The sequence below is a fragment of the Gadus macrocephalus genome, chromosome 17 (assembly GCF_031168955.1).
Source record: "Gadus macrocephalus chromosome 17, ASM3116895v1".
Classification (NCBI taxonomy): domain Eukaryota; kingdom Metazoa; phylum Chordata; class Actinopteri; order Gadiformes; family Gadidae; genus Gadus; species Gadus macrocephalus.
Window position 1 is genome coordinate 5693930 of NC_082398.1, and position 16479 is coordinate 5710408.

The 16479-nt window shown below is 46.9% G+C and overlaps 1 protein-coding gene and 1 long non-coding RNA gene across 2 annotated transcripts in view; both read left to right on the forward strand.

The window, feature by feature from the left end:
* The window catches only part of LOC132475867 (uncharacterized), a 149043-nt gene that overhangs the window by 33327 nt on the left and 99237 nt on the right, over positions 1-16479 (forward strand). The window lies entirely within an intron of this gene.
* On the forward strand, positions 4734-5978 carry sstr1b (somatostatin receptor 1b). Its single transcript, XM_060077183.1, has one exon. It carries the CDS (start codon positions 4866-4868, stop codon positions 5976-5978), a length of 1113 nt encoding a protein of 370 aa, XP_059933166.1. The 5' UTR covers positions 4734-4865.

Genomic DNA, 16479 nt, shown 5'->3' on the forward strand with positions numbered 1-16479 from the left:
ATCGTGTCATTCCCCAACACATGCTCCCTCAAGTCTCCATTGTCGCAGTAGACGCTAGCTATTCAGGGCTACCCGTTCACCTGTAAAAGAAAGATCATTAATTCTCCACCTGCTCTGATAATAGAAAGGACATTCAAGTTTCCTTTCCCACATTTTAAGTAGTCTTGATACAGCCTTGAGACGTAGATAACGCATGGTGAATCTATCAACTTAATTAACGCATCCAACGTTTTTATCTTACACAATTGTGAATTGGCGGTTGGTTCACGTGGCAATTAAGATAAGCCGGCCATTGACACATTGCTTTCTTTAGGTAACCATTATCATTTACAAGAAGAGCAACAAATCAGATAACAGCCAAAAGAAAATGGAACGTTCACGGGGCTATATCATGGACGCGCAGAAAGAAACGAATTAATTAGATCAGGCAAATGCAATTGGGCCGCACTTTTGGTCCGAGCACGGCCCACAATGCAATTGCTTTGCTCATTCCTCGCCCGCAACAGGGCTCAGGAAGTCTGTGCTCTCTCCTCCAGTGGGCTGGGTGACAGAGGGCTTGTGCAGTCTGGTTGTTTATCGCCCTGTGTAGCTTGAAATGAGACGTGATGCAGGCAATCCCATGATCCACGATGCTGCAATGCCAGGAGAGAGGCAGGGAGAGAGGGCTTAGAGAGAGCCAAACTAAGTGGTAGAGATGCATCGATGGAAACTAGAAAACACAAATATCAAAGGGCTAAGGTAAATGAGGCAGCAGATGTTGTACAGGTATTATTTGCCTCATTGTGTTTGGTGCTTCTTCTTCTTTCTGGAACAGAAAACTGTGGATGGAATATGACACAGCAATGAAGACTGTTTGAAATGAGCCATTAACTAAGCCCTTAATTAAGCTTGTGTGTATGCGTGCGTACGTGCCTGCTTGTCTGTATTAGGCCTACAAGTACCTTATGAATGAAACAATACTGTGTGTTCCCTCTTCCTGTTCTTATGCCTCTTTTCTAACCTTCTTGCCAACACCACCTTCAAATGATATGTAGTAGGCCTACTAAAAATCCCGCTTGGATAGGACATTTTAGTATATTCCGTCAAAGTTGTGCTGTCGAATTTCACAGCATCACTTCTAGCCCTTGGCAACATTGCTGTGTTGTCTGCCTCGTCCAGCAGGGGGTGCTGTCTCTTTGCCTCCCATTTACCGCCAGGCACATTAAACTATTTGGCTGCCAGCCAGTGTGTGAAACGGCTTCTCCGGAGTTTACCACAATCTCCTCTCGTTTACATCCGTAACCACCATTGTGTCTGCCACAAGGGCGTTCTGTCTAGCGTTTGTTGTACAACGGTCCTGGTATTTCACAATGAGTCTTTAATGAGAGCCAAATGATGGCAGAAGAGCAGACGATGAGAAAACGAATGGATGTGCACTGTAATATAAAACACAGTACAGATGGTCCATTTACTGTGAACACTGAAAGCTCAGCAACAGAATGGATGGTGCACAGACACAGGGATGGAGACAGAAAGTCAATGTGTTCAGACTTTAATGCTTTAGTATTTTGTTAACTAAAAGTTATTGAGCTACTGCTTCAATAGTGCATCGGCTGTTGCAGATGAATGCTCTTGGGCAAAATCGGTACAACCAGGTATTTTTGCAAATTATTGGTAATGGAGGTTCTGGTGAGGACAAAATACATTGTAACAATGGTTTCATCACCAGATCAGTCTTGTCCTTCAAGACTTCTGTGTTGCAGAATTAATTTGTTCTATGACCAAATACACCAATCCCATCTAACAAAAATGATGTTTCAATCCTACTACCTCTCCATGACATATTATGTGACTGCGTCTTAACGGGACTACGTGTTGGATTGCATAAATCGCTTTAAATTGGCAATATATGGACAGGTTTTAACTAACCCTATTATATTATAATCAGGGCGGCTTTGCCAGGAAAAGCTAAACGAAGAACATCTAAGTGTGGATAGTGGCAAAAATAATAACTCTTAATACTTAATAATTCATTCATTTGTAAATGTAATGTGCTTCAAATCCACTCAAGCCAGTTTGATTGTGTGGATATAAGTAACGTTTATTCATTATATAACTAACATAAGATTGTTAGTGTCTCAAAACACGGAGCTCAACCTCCAGTACTCTCATCGTGTGAGCTCCAGCAGGCTGCAGTTCACTTCGCGGCCACAGGGGTCAGTAATGAGACAGGGAATGAGACCTTTCGTCTTCTTGTCCTTTTCTTCTTTTCCCCTCTCTCTCTCCCACGCTTTTGCCCATGCACCCCTCACCTAGCCTGGCACCGCCCACCTACCTACTTCCGCTCAATTTTCATTTCACTTCAGTACTAGGTCTGGGTCTGCTTAATGTAAATGCGTTCCATGTTAACCAGATTTCTGGCGGGCCAATCAGCGAACAGAGGGAGTGGCTGAGAACGATGACGTCTAGGTCGCGCGCCAGTTTCAGTTGTAGTCAGAGGAAGACAATGGAGAAGGGTACGAGAGAAGCTATTCGGTCTGTTGTGGGATTGCTGCCGAAAATCGATCAATTAAAGCCAGAGCAAGAACAAGCTTTGCAGAGTTTTGTTGGTGGCCATGATGTTGTGGCGCTTCTCCCCACCGGGTTTGGAAAAAGTTTGATTTTCCAGCTGGCTCCGTTAGTTGTGAAGGAGCCGGTCCCGTCGCATGACATACGTCATGACCAAACGCTATGCGATTGGTTATGGCAGATCCAGAGTGCCACTGGGCAGATGCAATCATTTTAAAACTTCTACAGACACCCGCCTCCAAGTGAGAGAACGTTTGTCAATTGAGCAGTCCCAGACCTTCTGTACAAATGAAGTGAAGTACGATGGTCTGGTAGGACCAGGCTACCCCTCACCCTCAACGATCTATATCTTTTGGGGCTTTCTTTATTAAAACCTACTGTGCAGTTTAAATTGAAAACTCTGCCGTGGATCTGTATACATTTTTTCCCGCTCCGAAGAATACACCCTCAGAGGATGCTTCCTCAGTGGTTGAGACATGGCTGAGTTAATGAGAGATGAAAGATGGCTGGATAGAAATAAAATCAACATTGTGCTAGAGAGAGATGATAGATATCAGTAATATTGCTTGTATGCGTGCCACTTGTCTCTTCCCCAAAGCCTTTATAGGCTTGCATGTTAATACATCTCTACACAAATAGCATACATTAATGTTGGCCCCAATATTAATGTAACCTGCACTCATGTGAAAACCATCCCAAGACGGAGCCCAAAGTAACGTCCACATCTTGTTTGATTAGGCTTTTGTTTGGTTATTATTCACTCCAAATACATCTTTTGTCATTCTCTTCATATATTGTCTCAACGGCTGCCAATTAAGAACAATTCAGAACCCACTGTTAACGCATTCAATGCAGAGTTAGCCGTCCTGAATACATTTGGTCAGCACATGATGGTTCACCCTTTTGCAATGCTATTTGCATCGTTTGTTTTCGCGGCTTTCAATTCATGAAAAGACAAAAAAACATGATTAGGTCATTCAAAAGGGTAATTCTTTCTTCTGTATTCTCAGATTGGTATCTGGCTGATATATATACATACTGCTTGAAAGCAATTCACAGCCCAGGTTTTGAATTAGATTAGACCGCTGTCAGAAGGTGCCATGACATGCATTGCCTCCATATAATTGCACTGCACTCATCTTTGTTCTCATCTTTTTGCCAATACACGCACACTTTCTCTTCCTCTCTCTCTCTTTCTCTCTTTCTCTCTGTCGCACATACATACACACCCAAATACACCTACGGACACACACACACACACACACACACACACACACACACACACACACACACACATACACACCGGACACAAACCCCCACCCACACACACACCTGGCTATAATCTGAGAACAAAGTGATGGAAAAAGAGTATTGTTCATCAATGTTTACCCCTTATGCTCCATAAGCAACCCAGGATTGGTCTGCTTATGTTTGGTGCGGCAAAAATAAGCTACTGTGAGTTGATAGAATCACGTTTATTCGGGGGAAGCGGGGATCAAATGGTCAGAACACCAGCGTTTTCTGGTCCAATGTGGGGAAAATAATAACAATGACACATTGGGGGGAGGAGGGAGGGTCAGGGAACAGTCAAGTAATTGGTACCATCTACAGCACATCTAACGTCAATGCTAGCTACTGCTTCGGCAACGGTTCAGAAGAAGACAATCTGTTGATGGACGTGAAGGGGTCGCATGTGTGTTCAATGAGGGAAGATCCAAAGTAAAATAGCATTGTTTCTAAAAGCTTATGAGTAACAAACACAGGCACACACACGTGCATACAAAGCCGCTGTCGACAACGTTTTTGGACAATGTTCAGAAACAGGCCTAGTCATGGCTCTTTTGTGTTTTTTTGTGTTTTGTTTCAGGCCCCTTGGATTCGCTTCAAAGAGAGATCCTCGGAAAATAAGGACACTCAGCCTGAAGTACCCTGCGATGCTAGTTGGTTGCAGGTGGGGGTATTTGCGTCAGGATGACAACCATGAGCGAAAAAGAGGATCACATCAGAGATGCGCAAACATGATCAGAGGATGAGAGGGGACCATAGAACCATCGAGGAATTCAACGATCAGATAATCCTGCTTTTGAACACTACATATTCACCAGGAGACATCATTAAATCTTTTAAATTCACGTAAAAAACAAACATTTTCTAAGCTCCACTTTTGTTCTGTAGAAGTCCCCCCCCTCCCCCCCCCCCTTCCTTGAGTTATAATTGAAATCGGCGGAAAATAGAACCTGTGGTATTGTATAATGCACACAGATTCTGCACGATCGCCGACTCCCTTGCAACGCGCCGAACACACACAATAACAAAGCATGGATTTCAACGGGAGCCGAGAGTACGCCTCGTCGCCGACGGGGTTCCCCTACAACTCGAGCGTGGACTACGACGACGGCGACTACCTCCAGGAGACGGACGCCAGCAAGGTCATCATCCCGTCCATCTACGCGCTGGTCTGCTGCGTGGGCCTCACGGGCAACGCCATGGTCATCTACGTCATCCTCAAGTACGCCAAGATGAAGACGGCCACCAACATCTACATCCTGAACCTGGCCATCGCCGACGAGCTCTTCATGCTCAGCGTGCCCTTCCTGGCCACGTCGGCCGCCGTGCGCCACTGGCCCTTCGGCTCCCTGATGTGCCGGCTGGTGCTGAGCGTGGACGGCATCAACATGTTCACCTCCATCTTCTGCCTGACGGTGCTGAGCGTGGACCGCTACGTGGCCGTGGTGCACCCCATCAAGGCGGCGCGCTACCGCCGGCCCACCGTGGCCAAGGTGGTGAACGTGTGCGTGTGGGCGCTGTCCCTGCTCGTCATCCTGCCCATCATCGTGTTCGCCGACACCGTGCCGGCGCCGGACGGCGGCGTGGACTGCAACTTCCTGTGGCCCGACGCGGCGTGGTCCGAGGCCTTCGTGGTGTACACCTTCCTGCTGGGCTTCCTGCTGCCCGTGGCCGCCATCTGCCTGTGCTACTGCCTGATGGTGGCGCGCATGCGCGCCGTGGGCCTGAAGGCGGGCTGGCTGCAGCGGCGGCGCTCGGAGAAGAAGATCACGCGCATGGTGCTGCTGGTGGTGGCCGTGTTCGTGCTGTGCTGGATGCCCTTCTACGTGGTGCAGCTGGTGAGCGTGTTCCACCGGCCCCCCGACCCCATGGTCACGCAGCTCTTCGTCATCCTCAGCTACCTCAACAGCGGCGCCAACCCCATCCTGTACGGCTTCGTGTCCGACAACTTCCGGCGCTCCTTCCAGCGGATCGTGTGCTTCCGCTGGCTGGAGTCGGGCCTGGACGCCGAGCAGGTGGACTACTGCGCCGTGGCGCTCCGGCGGCAGGCCCCCTGCGGCCCCAAGGACTTCCCCAAGGACGGCGTCGCCTCGGACGTGGTGTTCCGCAACGGGACGTGCACCTCCCGCACCACCACTCTGTGAGGGCCCCCGGCCAGGGTCCCGCACAGAGGGGGGGGTGAAGGAGATGGGAAGCTTTGGGGGGGGGATAACACGATGTATTGTGGACTCGATTGGGGATGGCGTAGCGGTTAAAGAGTTGTTTGGAGAGGCTGGAGGAAGGACAGTAGGATAGTGTATGTCAGAGGTGTGTACAAATAGAATTCCCCCTCGTTTTCTGCCCAGAACTGGACAGGGTCTGAAGACAGACCTTTGGTCTCAATGGCGTAGAGGAAGTCATGCGCACAATCGAAACAAATGTAGAGTATTACTATTTTCATTATGATAGCGAAGTATATGTCAGAATAAGAGAAAGGCTAATTCACTCAAGTGTGTTATTTATGTGAGATACCCGTGTATACTAAGGCCTACATGATTAATTCATGATTTTAGTCGTGTATCTGTTTCTCACAATCTAAACTTAAACTATTTTTGTGGGAGTTAGACAGCGAGGATCACACTGAATATATAAAATGACAGGAAAACATCTGAAATACAAGGTTGGTGTACGTGTTGAGACAGCAGCCTGAGGGGAGACAGAACAAAGCTTGACATGTACCTTTTATTTCATCGGCTATTTGTATTCACCGCTCCAGGGATGACGGCTGTGTTGGTTGTAGCTCTAGTTGTGTGTGTGTGTGTGTGTGTGTGTGTGTGTGTGTGTGTGTGTGTGTGTGTGTGTGTGTGTGTGTGTGTGTGTGTGTGTGTGTGTGTGTGTGTGTGTGTGTGTGTGTGTGTGTGGCTATTCTATTTGTTCTTCTGTTGTAGATGCATTTTTCTTAGTTCCTGGTTCACTGTTGAAAGTGGCAAGCTTGTTTAAACGATTTGCAGCGATGCCTTTCCTGATTTTTGCCAACAGTACTGTCGTGTTGAATGACTTTTGGCGTTGTTATCTAGTTCTCTGGGCCGAAAGTCGTTTTTATTATGTGTATGTTGAACTCAACACAACAAACCATGTATAGAGCTTATGCTGGAACACTCTGCTTAGTAGATCAACATATTATTTTTGTATTTGATCGTTTACTTCTTTCTATCGTGTGAGATGTCAACGTAGGTAACATACGCTCCTGTAAAAGAGAGAAAAAAAAAGCTACAATAAATTTGTAACTTGCATTCATGATTCTTCTGGACAACTGAACGGTAAATATAACGGTACAAGCCAATCTGGGGATTAAAATTACTACTAATTATTTCACATGTTATGGTTTATTGATATTTTATCTTGACGCCATCGAAACAGAGTTCTTACCATCTGACGCTGAAGATGGACTGTTCTGGAACAGCATCTGCTGAAGACCATCTGTACGAAAACACGACGCACTGAAGATGACGATGATGATGATCCCCCCCGCAGGAGAACAGCGTGTAGCTTATCACTACCTTCAGCTCGCACTTCAGATCAATAGTTCAGTGCAATCACTCACCCCCAAGAGTCCCCCATCACACACACTCATACACTCTCACACACTCCCACAGACACAGCGACACACACACACACACACACACACACACACACACACACACACACACACACACACACACATCCACACAGACAGACACACACACAAGCTGTTCAATCAATCACCCCCAAGAGGTCTGCATCACATGCGCGCGAAACCACACACTCTCTCACACACACACACACACACACACACACACACACACACACACACACACACACACACACACACACACACACACACACACAGAAGCTGTTCAACCAATTCCCCCTGGTCTGCTTATGCGACAGCCTCTCAGAGAAGACGATACATTAAGATTGTTTTAAGGATGAGTCCCTCGGCTTTTGGACCATTAAACACAGACATTACCAGGGTCGTTTACCCTTTCTAAACACCATCACCCCCTCCGTCCTGATGACGTTTACCATGATGGATTCACCTTGTCCACATAGCCAGATGTTCCGGGGGGACCGTACCACCTCGTTCCATGCAGACATCATGTTCATCGTTGTTATTTGCTTTTAGCGTTTTCATTACCAAAATTGTAATCCGTGGTTATTCACTTTATCTTTCGCAGGTCCTTCTATTATTTAAAGTATTTAATATGGAGTCAGTTGTGAGGTAGGGGTAAGGGCATCTTTGTTCAAGGGTGACCACTGATAGATATTGGGGGTTTGAAGAGCCGGTACTCAGTTCTACAGTAAAGCAATCATCCAAACAATAAAACATTGTTTTTACAAAAAAATTGTTTAGTCCGGAAAATTATTCTACTGAATAAAAGGAAAGGCAATTAAGAATGAGACGGACGGACAAAAGAAATCCAAAGACAGACAGCCTTCAGAGGAGACGGCAGCCTTGTGACCTGCTAACCAGAGAGAAGAGATCAATTGAAGACGAAGACATCATTCGATTAAATTCATTTAAATTCGAATATCTTTATTGTTCTGTTGTGAACTTTGTTTGCATAGTGACAGTGCATTTTAGACACACAGATACATACTAAAGACAGCAAAAAGGTTGTAGCACTGGGTGTGGATGACGGCTGGCTTAATCAGCCTCACCTGGCGGAGTCTGATTGGACTCTGGGGGCTGGGTGAGGCTGCACACCTGTTGCACATTGAGTAATCAGTGTGCAAAGGTTCAGCCAGCCAGCTCCACGCACACTCGAGGAGCTCTCCTGGTCGGCAGCGGAGCACCCTGGCCACGTTCAGCGTCAAAAATGTTTGCAATAAACCGGAATTTCAACACCTCCCGATGAACACCCCCCTGTGTCCTTTATCTAGAGGAGCCCCAAATGAGTCACGAGGGTTGAGTGCGGAAGGCACCTACAGTAGGTGGCCGGTAGCATAGACTATGTGACACAACGGCAGGTTCAAAGCAGTGCAAAATGATTTTCTGTGAAGTCCATTCTATTAAACGTAGACGAAGGAAGAATGGGGGGATAAAAAACTACTGGGGGTTAAAATTGCAGAAAATTCTCAAGAGAGATGGAAATACACTTTGTAGGTTTAGAGACGGGAGCCGCATCGATCTGAGATGAGGGGATGTGAGGTTGTGACAGCCCTGTCAACATCAACCAGGCAGGTCTGTGCATGCATGTATGAATAGGAATCCAAAGAGAAAGGTCTGCGAGTAATTGGCGAGAAGGATATAATGATGGAATGATGGAAGCTTATCAAGGGGACGGTAATGATGCTGGAATTAGCAACTCTCTGTCTCTCTTGAACACACACACACACACACACAGATAGTGAGACATTGTTAAGGGCATTATAAGTTGTTGTGTTAGACTCCCTGTGACCTTATGGATAAACCAACAATGTTACAAAGAAAGTCCCCACTATGGACAGCGGGTGATTATTTTAACAAGATGAACACACAGCGAGAGCTCTGAATGTGTTACTTTTTGCCACCGACTTCATGTTCATTGGCAATCAAACTCGCCCTTAACCTTCACCAAAATGTTCCAACCTTTAATTATTTTAAAAGCTCCTAGACTGGGTCTTTTTGGACTCGGGTTTGATTACGACACGCCATCATAATGCTGCGTTTCATTCCCTCCCTCTCTCAACACACTTTTGTGTCTCTCTCCCCCCTCCTCCCTTTAAAGGCATGAGCGCAGTGGATAAACAGACCCCAAAGCTAATGAGGATGATGCACTAGTTCAAAATATGCAGCCAATTAATACATGCATATACGTGTGTGTGTGTATGGGTGGGTGTGTGTGTGTGTGTGTGGGGGGGGCGGGGTGAGGGGGTGTGTGTGTATGGGGGGGGGAGTGTGTATGTGTGTGTGTGTGTGTTTGTGTGGGGCACGACAAAGTCTAGTGACTGCGTCATCCCCAACTCTGTCATGAGAGATTTAACAAGGTGTTTAATAGGAAGCATAAAGACTTACCTTCACCGCGGCTGTGGCTTTTACGGTGTGTAGGGGCTGCCCCCGGGCCAATCTGTTTACCGGTGGCCCTTCAAGTCCCCCTCCAGCAGAGCCACGCCGGAATCCATGGCCCTTACAAAACCACAACGTCTCCTTCATTATCCGTTTTTTAAATGACCTCAAGAAGTCTGAGTCTTAGACAGACACATTAACTGTAGACAGACCTGCAGCAAGGGAGACGAAAGAGAAAGTGAGAAAGTGGTGGAACTTCGTGACTAAAGGCTTATTCTAGTGCGAGATAGCAGGCTACAAGACTTGAACAATAAAGAACCAGACAGAGGTCTCCCCCCCACTCTGCCCTCTCCCTTGGAGCCGAGTGAAGTTTCTCCGCCATCGGGAGGCGTTGCATTCAGGCTGTGAAGGCCCCAGGTAGGAGTCAATGTAAAACGTTTGTATGGCCATTCATCCCAATAACTGTCTGACCCGCGGAGTTGAAATACTAGAGCAGTCCAAGAAGTCTAACCCAAGGCAAGAACAGGTACCACATTTTACAGCAAGTACGGCAATTATCCAGCCAATGAAATAAAGTTTTTACAAAATACAAGTACAAAATACGGTACATTCCTCTACCGAACAAAAGTAAAGGGAACTAAAGACACCTGTGATTGACAGGCAAGATGGCTGATGGATGGGTATGACATTACCAACCAATTACACTCGCCCTACAGGTTATACATCGTGCCCACAGCACCTCTTAACATCTCTGTTCTATGGTTCCTTATCTGTGTTATTCAACAAAGGAACGCTGTAATATTGCTGGGATGCTAACTCAAGGAGTCATGAACACAGTAGGCCTACCCCTCTTTCAGACAAATTATTTTAATGTAATCAGGAATAATAATTGCTAGATTTCCAGCTCGGATATGAATTCAATCATTGTAAACCTCACCTCATTACAGACAGAAATAAAAGGACTATTAGTGTGTGTTACCAGTTTCCTTGTCTCACATTTCTGGCCTTAATTAATTTAAAGAGCTAAAACATTTAACACACTTAATATATGAGAAACTCAACAATGTGGCGAGATACATCATCATTACTTCGGACTCTGTTATTCTGTTTTTTTTCTGTAAAGTAATTTGTTGGAGCCACGACTAAACCCTAATTAAAGTTCTAACAATCCAATTATATGCCACAGGATACTTATCTGCCGATTTGTTTTTACAGACTTCTTTTATATTCCCTGAGGAACTAGCATTAGATCCATTTCTATGTACAATTACAAAACACACCTACGAATACAAAACAACACTCACACTGAGAGAAGCGTTGTTCTGTATTTGTATCAGAGTCTCAAAGTCACTCTCCAAACCACAGAAGGATTTGACACAATAACAAAGCCCTTTTCCACAACATAGACACTGCAGAGTCTCCTCTCTGTGTACACTCTTTGTCTATTGTGCGTTGCACAGTAATTCTGCAACCTAAAGTATGTGGTGCTTTAGGGCGGTGTGTTACAGGTCTTGACTGCAGCACCTGCGTGGGAACGTAGGTCAGGTCAGCTGAGACGGATCACCGTGTCACTGCCGCAGGACATCAGAGCGTTTAGATGGAATTGCTCAATGTGGTTTTCGTTGTTCTGTCTTCCTCTTTTTTTTAACTCAGAGACATCTGGTCGCAGCAACAGGACAGTGTGTGTGTGTGTGTGTGTGTGTGTGTGTGTGTGTGTGTGTGTGTGTGTTGTGTTTATGCCTTTATGTTTGTGTGTGTGTGTGTGTGTGTGTGTGTGTGTGTGTGTGTTTTTATGCCTGTGTGTTTCTGTTGTGTGTGTGTGTGTGCTTGTGTTTATGCCTGTTTGTGTGTGTCTGGGCGTGCGTGTGTTTATGACGTGTGTGTGTGTGTGTGTCTGTGCACCAAGTGTTTATGCCTATGTGTGTGTGTGTGTGTGTGTGTGTGTGTGTGTGTGTGTGTGTGTGTGTGTGTGTGTGTGTGTGTGTGTGTGTGTGTGTGTGTGTGTGTGTGTGTGTGCGTGTGTTTATTCCAGTGTCTGTGCACGCGTTTTCATGTGCCTGTGTGTGGGTCAGGGTTTTCAATTAAGCTGTAATCACTCGTCTAATGCGCTAAGACAGATGTAGGGGTGGGTTCAATCGATTGATCGATTCGATCGCGTTTGATTGATTAAATGGCCAAATGATTTCACGCCATGGCATCCATCTTGATCACTTGGAGGCGAAGGCTCCTCTCGAGAACCTAATTTCCCAGGAATTTGTCAGAGAAAAACATAGGCCTCAAGCTTCAGGTCCAAACAGAGGGCATCCAATCAACCGCCAGGATCAGGTTCAGGAGTAGGGGGAGAGAAGTGTCTCATAGAGTATACCCCTACGCCTTGCCTATTCAGCCCTCCGTCTCGCGTAAGTGGTCGAGTAGCGAGGTGCCTCTGTGTTATTATGAAGAACTGCATGTGACCCACGCTTATGGAGATCAAGTCGAGTTAATGCTGAGGTATTATGAAGGCTCAGGCTAATTTATTGGGCCATTCAGATGATGAGCCACATTCTTCCCTCGCAATTTTAAAGTTGAGTACGGAGTAAGAGGCGAGAAAGACTCCGGGAGGACTTATATGAAACGTTGCAGCCAAGAGTACACGGATGAAATTAGGAAAACGTTAAATGCATTTAGCTAATTATTACTTTGGGTTGTTTTTTAATTGCTTTTTATGTTGTCCTAAGCCAACACCTCACATTTGTATGACATCAAAACATGATTTCAACCTCTTTCTCAAGCCAACACATCCATCTTGATATAAAACATTCCTTCAGAAAAACCTGCATTACGCAAGTATTACTCGCGAAGTTATGATCAGGGTCATCAACTCCCTTTAAACGTCAACTTGTGCTTTCAACGGGTTGTCCTTTGGTCTTGTGGGCGCAACATTGAGGGCCAGAACATCACAGCAACCTCATAAAAAGGGCTTGCTAAGGCCAACACGTAAGAAAACGTACCGTGAGATGTATCTCTGCTGCGGCAGAGCCAGACCCTTCACCAAGATCCCTTTGGCCTTAAAGTTAGCGTCGACATGACAGAATGTGTGTGCGTAGCACATTTCAAACTAAAAAGTTTGCACGTCAAACCTTCAAAGAAATGGTTTGACGTCACATTTTCTACATAGCACTTCATACACCATCTCGTGTCGTGCAATCCATGTTTCAAGGCCATGGCCGTAACCAAAACAGATGGGATCCATATTTCTACCCTCAACTGGGCTGCCCCACCTCAAAAAACAAACCACAGGCTCCATTTGTTTGCTAGAATTGAACCATGTGTTCAATTCATTCCGTTTTGCAGACACGGTCCCCTTTTGCGTTCGAAAGACTCCGGACCAGGGCGGGAATTTCTTCCCCGCAACTTCTCTCATCTTCACATTCAACGCCGCCATTTAAACACCGCTTTTTTCGCTAATTTCCGGGAGGGCCCCACGGCACTTAAACCCAGCCATGCGTCCAGCCGGCTCCTCCTGGGCCCTCGGTCACGGATCACATTTCAGACGGAGGTGTCTGGTCTCGCGCCCCCACGGGAAACACAACGGGGCTGACGGATGGTCTGCGATTGCCAGACCAGTGGCGTCACACAAACCAGCCCCGACCTCTGCCCGACCCTGACGAGAATCTCTCGATGTGAGCGTTCTTCATCGTTAGCTTGGTCGCGTGGGGCTGTTGTGGGGAGGGCGATGAGTGTCTCGTAGGTGGTAATGGTAGGAAGTTTCGCACCACTGCTCTCTTTTTGTTTTCTATCTGTTTATCGGGTCGAGGAAGCAGTCGTTTTTCTTCAAACCCGTCTGGTTTATTTCTTTGTCAGTTGGAAATTCGACACGCTGACAAAACGTCTGCGGCTTTTCGTTTTGTTTTTCACTTTTGTCAAGTGTCGTCTAATTGCAGAGATAAGGCGAGGGGGGGCCCCCGATAGGAGAAGTGTCAACGCGGAGTGCTTTGAGAAGCGAGCCCAGAGACCCTGGGGAAGGTATTGTTCCCTTTCATTCGGATTAAACCCTCACTCTTCGCCGACTCGGTTGCTCCTATGAGAAAGTGTTTAACGAGAGGAGCGCAACAAAAAGGAACCACACACGCGCACACCCCGCGCAGACACACACGAGCTGTAGTCAGCCTGAGAAGACGGCGTCTCTGTCTTGAGTTAACGGCCAAAATGACAGAGAGCTAAACAAAGCAAAAAGCTGCTGGCGTCTGAATCGAGACTGAGCCCACGCATAGTCCCTTCTGTGCTGGTGGTGTGCGACAGACGTGTTTGGTAAATTGCAATGTCATTTTATTCCAGTTCCAGATAAAAGTGTGCACTTGGCTTTGAAGTTATCCTTCCGGTAAAGGCTTGTAGGAGCAAAGAGAGAAAGTATGATGAATCACAGCCTCCAAAGTGTTTCATGATCAACATGGACTTAGTGATTGTATTCTCTTAAGAATGACATGATGTCTGGATGAGAGAGAGAGAGAGAGAGAGAGAGAGAGAGAGAGAGAGAGAAGAGAGAGAGGAGGAGAGAGAGAGAGAGAGAGAGGAGAGAGAGAGAGAGAGAGAAGAGAGAGAGAGAGGAAGGAGAGAGAGAACAGATACAGAGAGAGAGAGAAGGAGAGAGAGAACAGATACAGAGAGAGAGAGAAGGAGAGAGAGAAGGAGAGAGAGAAGGAGAGAGAGAAGGAGAGAGGAGAAGGAGAGAGAGAAGGAGAGAGAGAACAGATACAGAGAGAGAGAAGGAGAGAGAGAAGGAGAGAGAGAACAGATACAGAGAGAGAGAGAGAGAGAGAAGGAGAGAGAGAACAGATACAGAGAGAGAGAGAAGGAGAGAGAGAAGGGAGAGAGAGAAGGAGAGAGAGAAGGAGAGAGAGAAGGAGAGAGAAACAGATACAGAGAGAGAGAGAGAGAGAGAGAGAGAGAGGCAGGCAGGCAGGCTCAGAGCAACACAGTGTGTGGTAGAATTGTTTTTTTTGTCCTGCCTTCTCCTCCTCAGAGTTTTTTGTTTTGATTCGGGAACACATTGGCAGCCATTGCCAGTATTCACAAACATCTGGTTTTCATATCTCTTCTTCACTCGACACCCCCCTCCCCCCCCCCACACAATATGCACCACACACACACACACACACACACACACACACACACACACACACACACACACACACACACACACACACACACACACACACACACACACGCAAACACACACGTTCGCTGACCTACACAACCCCCCCCCCCCCCACATAAGCACATACGCACATCCCCCCTGATGCACACACCTCCCTACACACACAACCCCCACAAACACACACATATGTACACCCCCATCCCCCCCATCCCCCCCCCCCCCCCCCCCCCCCCCCCACACACACACACACATACTCTCACATGCACCCTCCCATCCCCCCCCCACACACACACACACACACACACACATACTCTCACATGCACCCTCCCATCCCCCCCCCCCCCCACACACACACACACACACACATACTCTCACATGCACCCTCCCATCCCCCCCCCCCACACACACACACACACACACACATACTCTCACATGTACACCCCCATCCCCCCCCCCCACACACACACACACACACATACTCTCACATGCACCCTCCCATCCCCCTCCACACCTCGTAGCCAGAGGTCAGTTCCAGCCCGCCTGCCCGGTTGGCTGTTGTCCTCAGCTCCGCACGGGGCAACGCCTTCCGTCCGGACACCTCGGCGGAGTGTGAGAGTGGTGCCCATGGATGCCTGCACGCGCGCGTGTCTCATGCATCTGTCTATGTAGGCTAGCACGTGCTGTTTCGATTAATTCCAGGATATATCTATATTTTATTACACGGGTCTTCTCCATGCCGTGGAACGCTCCGTTCACTTCCATGGGCCCTTCACAGCTTCCGGCGCTGAATTATATTTGATAATTCACCGTAGCTAAGTATGATTGACCGTCAAGGAAAACAAAGGATTTTTTGCCTCTAATGACGTTTTTGGTTTCACCCCGCAAGGAGTCCGGTAACTTGTCAACCCCAGAGTCTTCGGTTGCTAAGCGATGTCAACGTCTTGGCGGATTATTTCTCTGCTGATCAACACTACGAATGCTAGTAACAAATAAATTGTAAAAAGACACACCATGTGAAGTTATTTTTCGTTTTGGGCAAGTAGCCGTGTAATAAGCGCGATAATGTATAGAACGTCGCCGGTCATTATCGAAAATAAGCCCCCTCAGGGCGAAGCAAGTCCTGTTCGCCCTGTCGGGCTTATCTCCCTTTATAAAACATATATACTGCATATATATTATCATTATTATTAACATGTTTTGGTATTCCTTTTACTGCAAATACCTGTACATTTCATGACATTTTTGGATGGGCAAACAAAAACAAAAAAAAATCGGTTTCACAAAGTGTTTTCGGTTCACGGGGAGTTTCATGTGCAACAGTAACGCTGCCATATGAAACAGTCGGCTGTGAGGCTTCTCTCCTGCGTACAGTGCTTTGGTAGTGCTCCCTCGACACCGAAAACTTTCTCTTCAGATCTAAATTTACACTTTTTCCGCCGTCGCCCCGTCGATGGTGGAGTGGAGGATCTGTAGGCTGTAGGAAGCCCCTTGATGAGGAGTA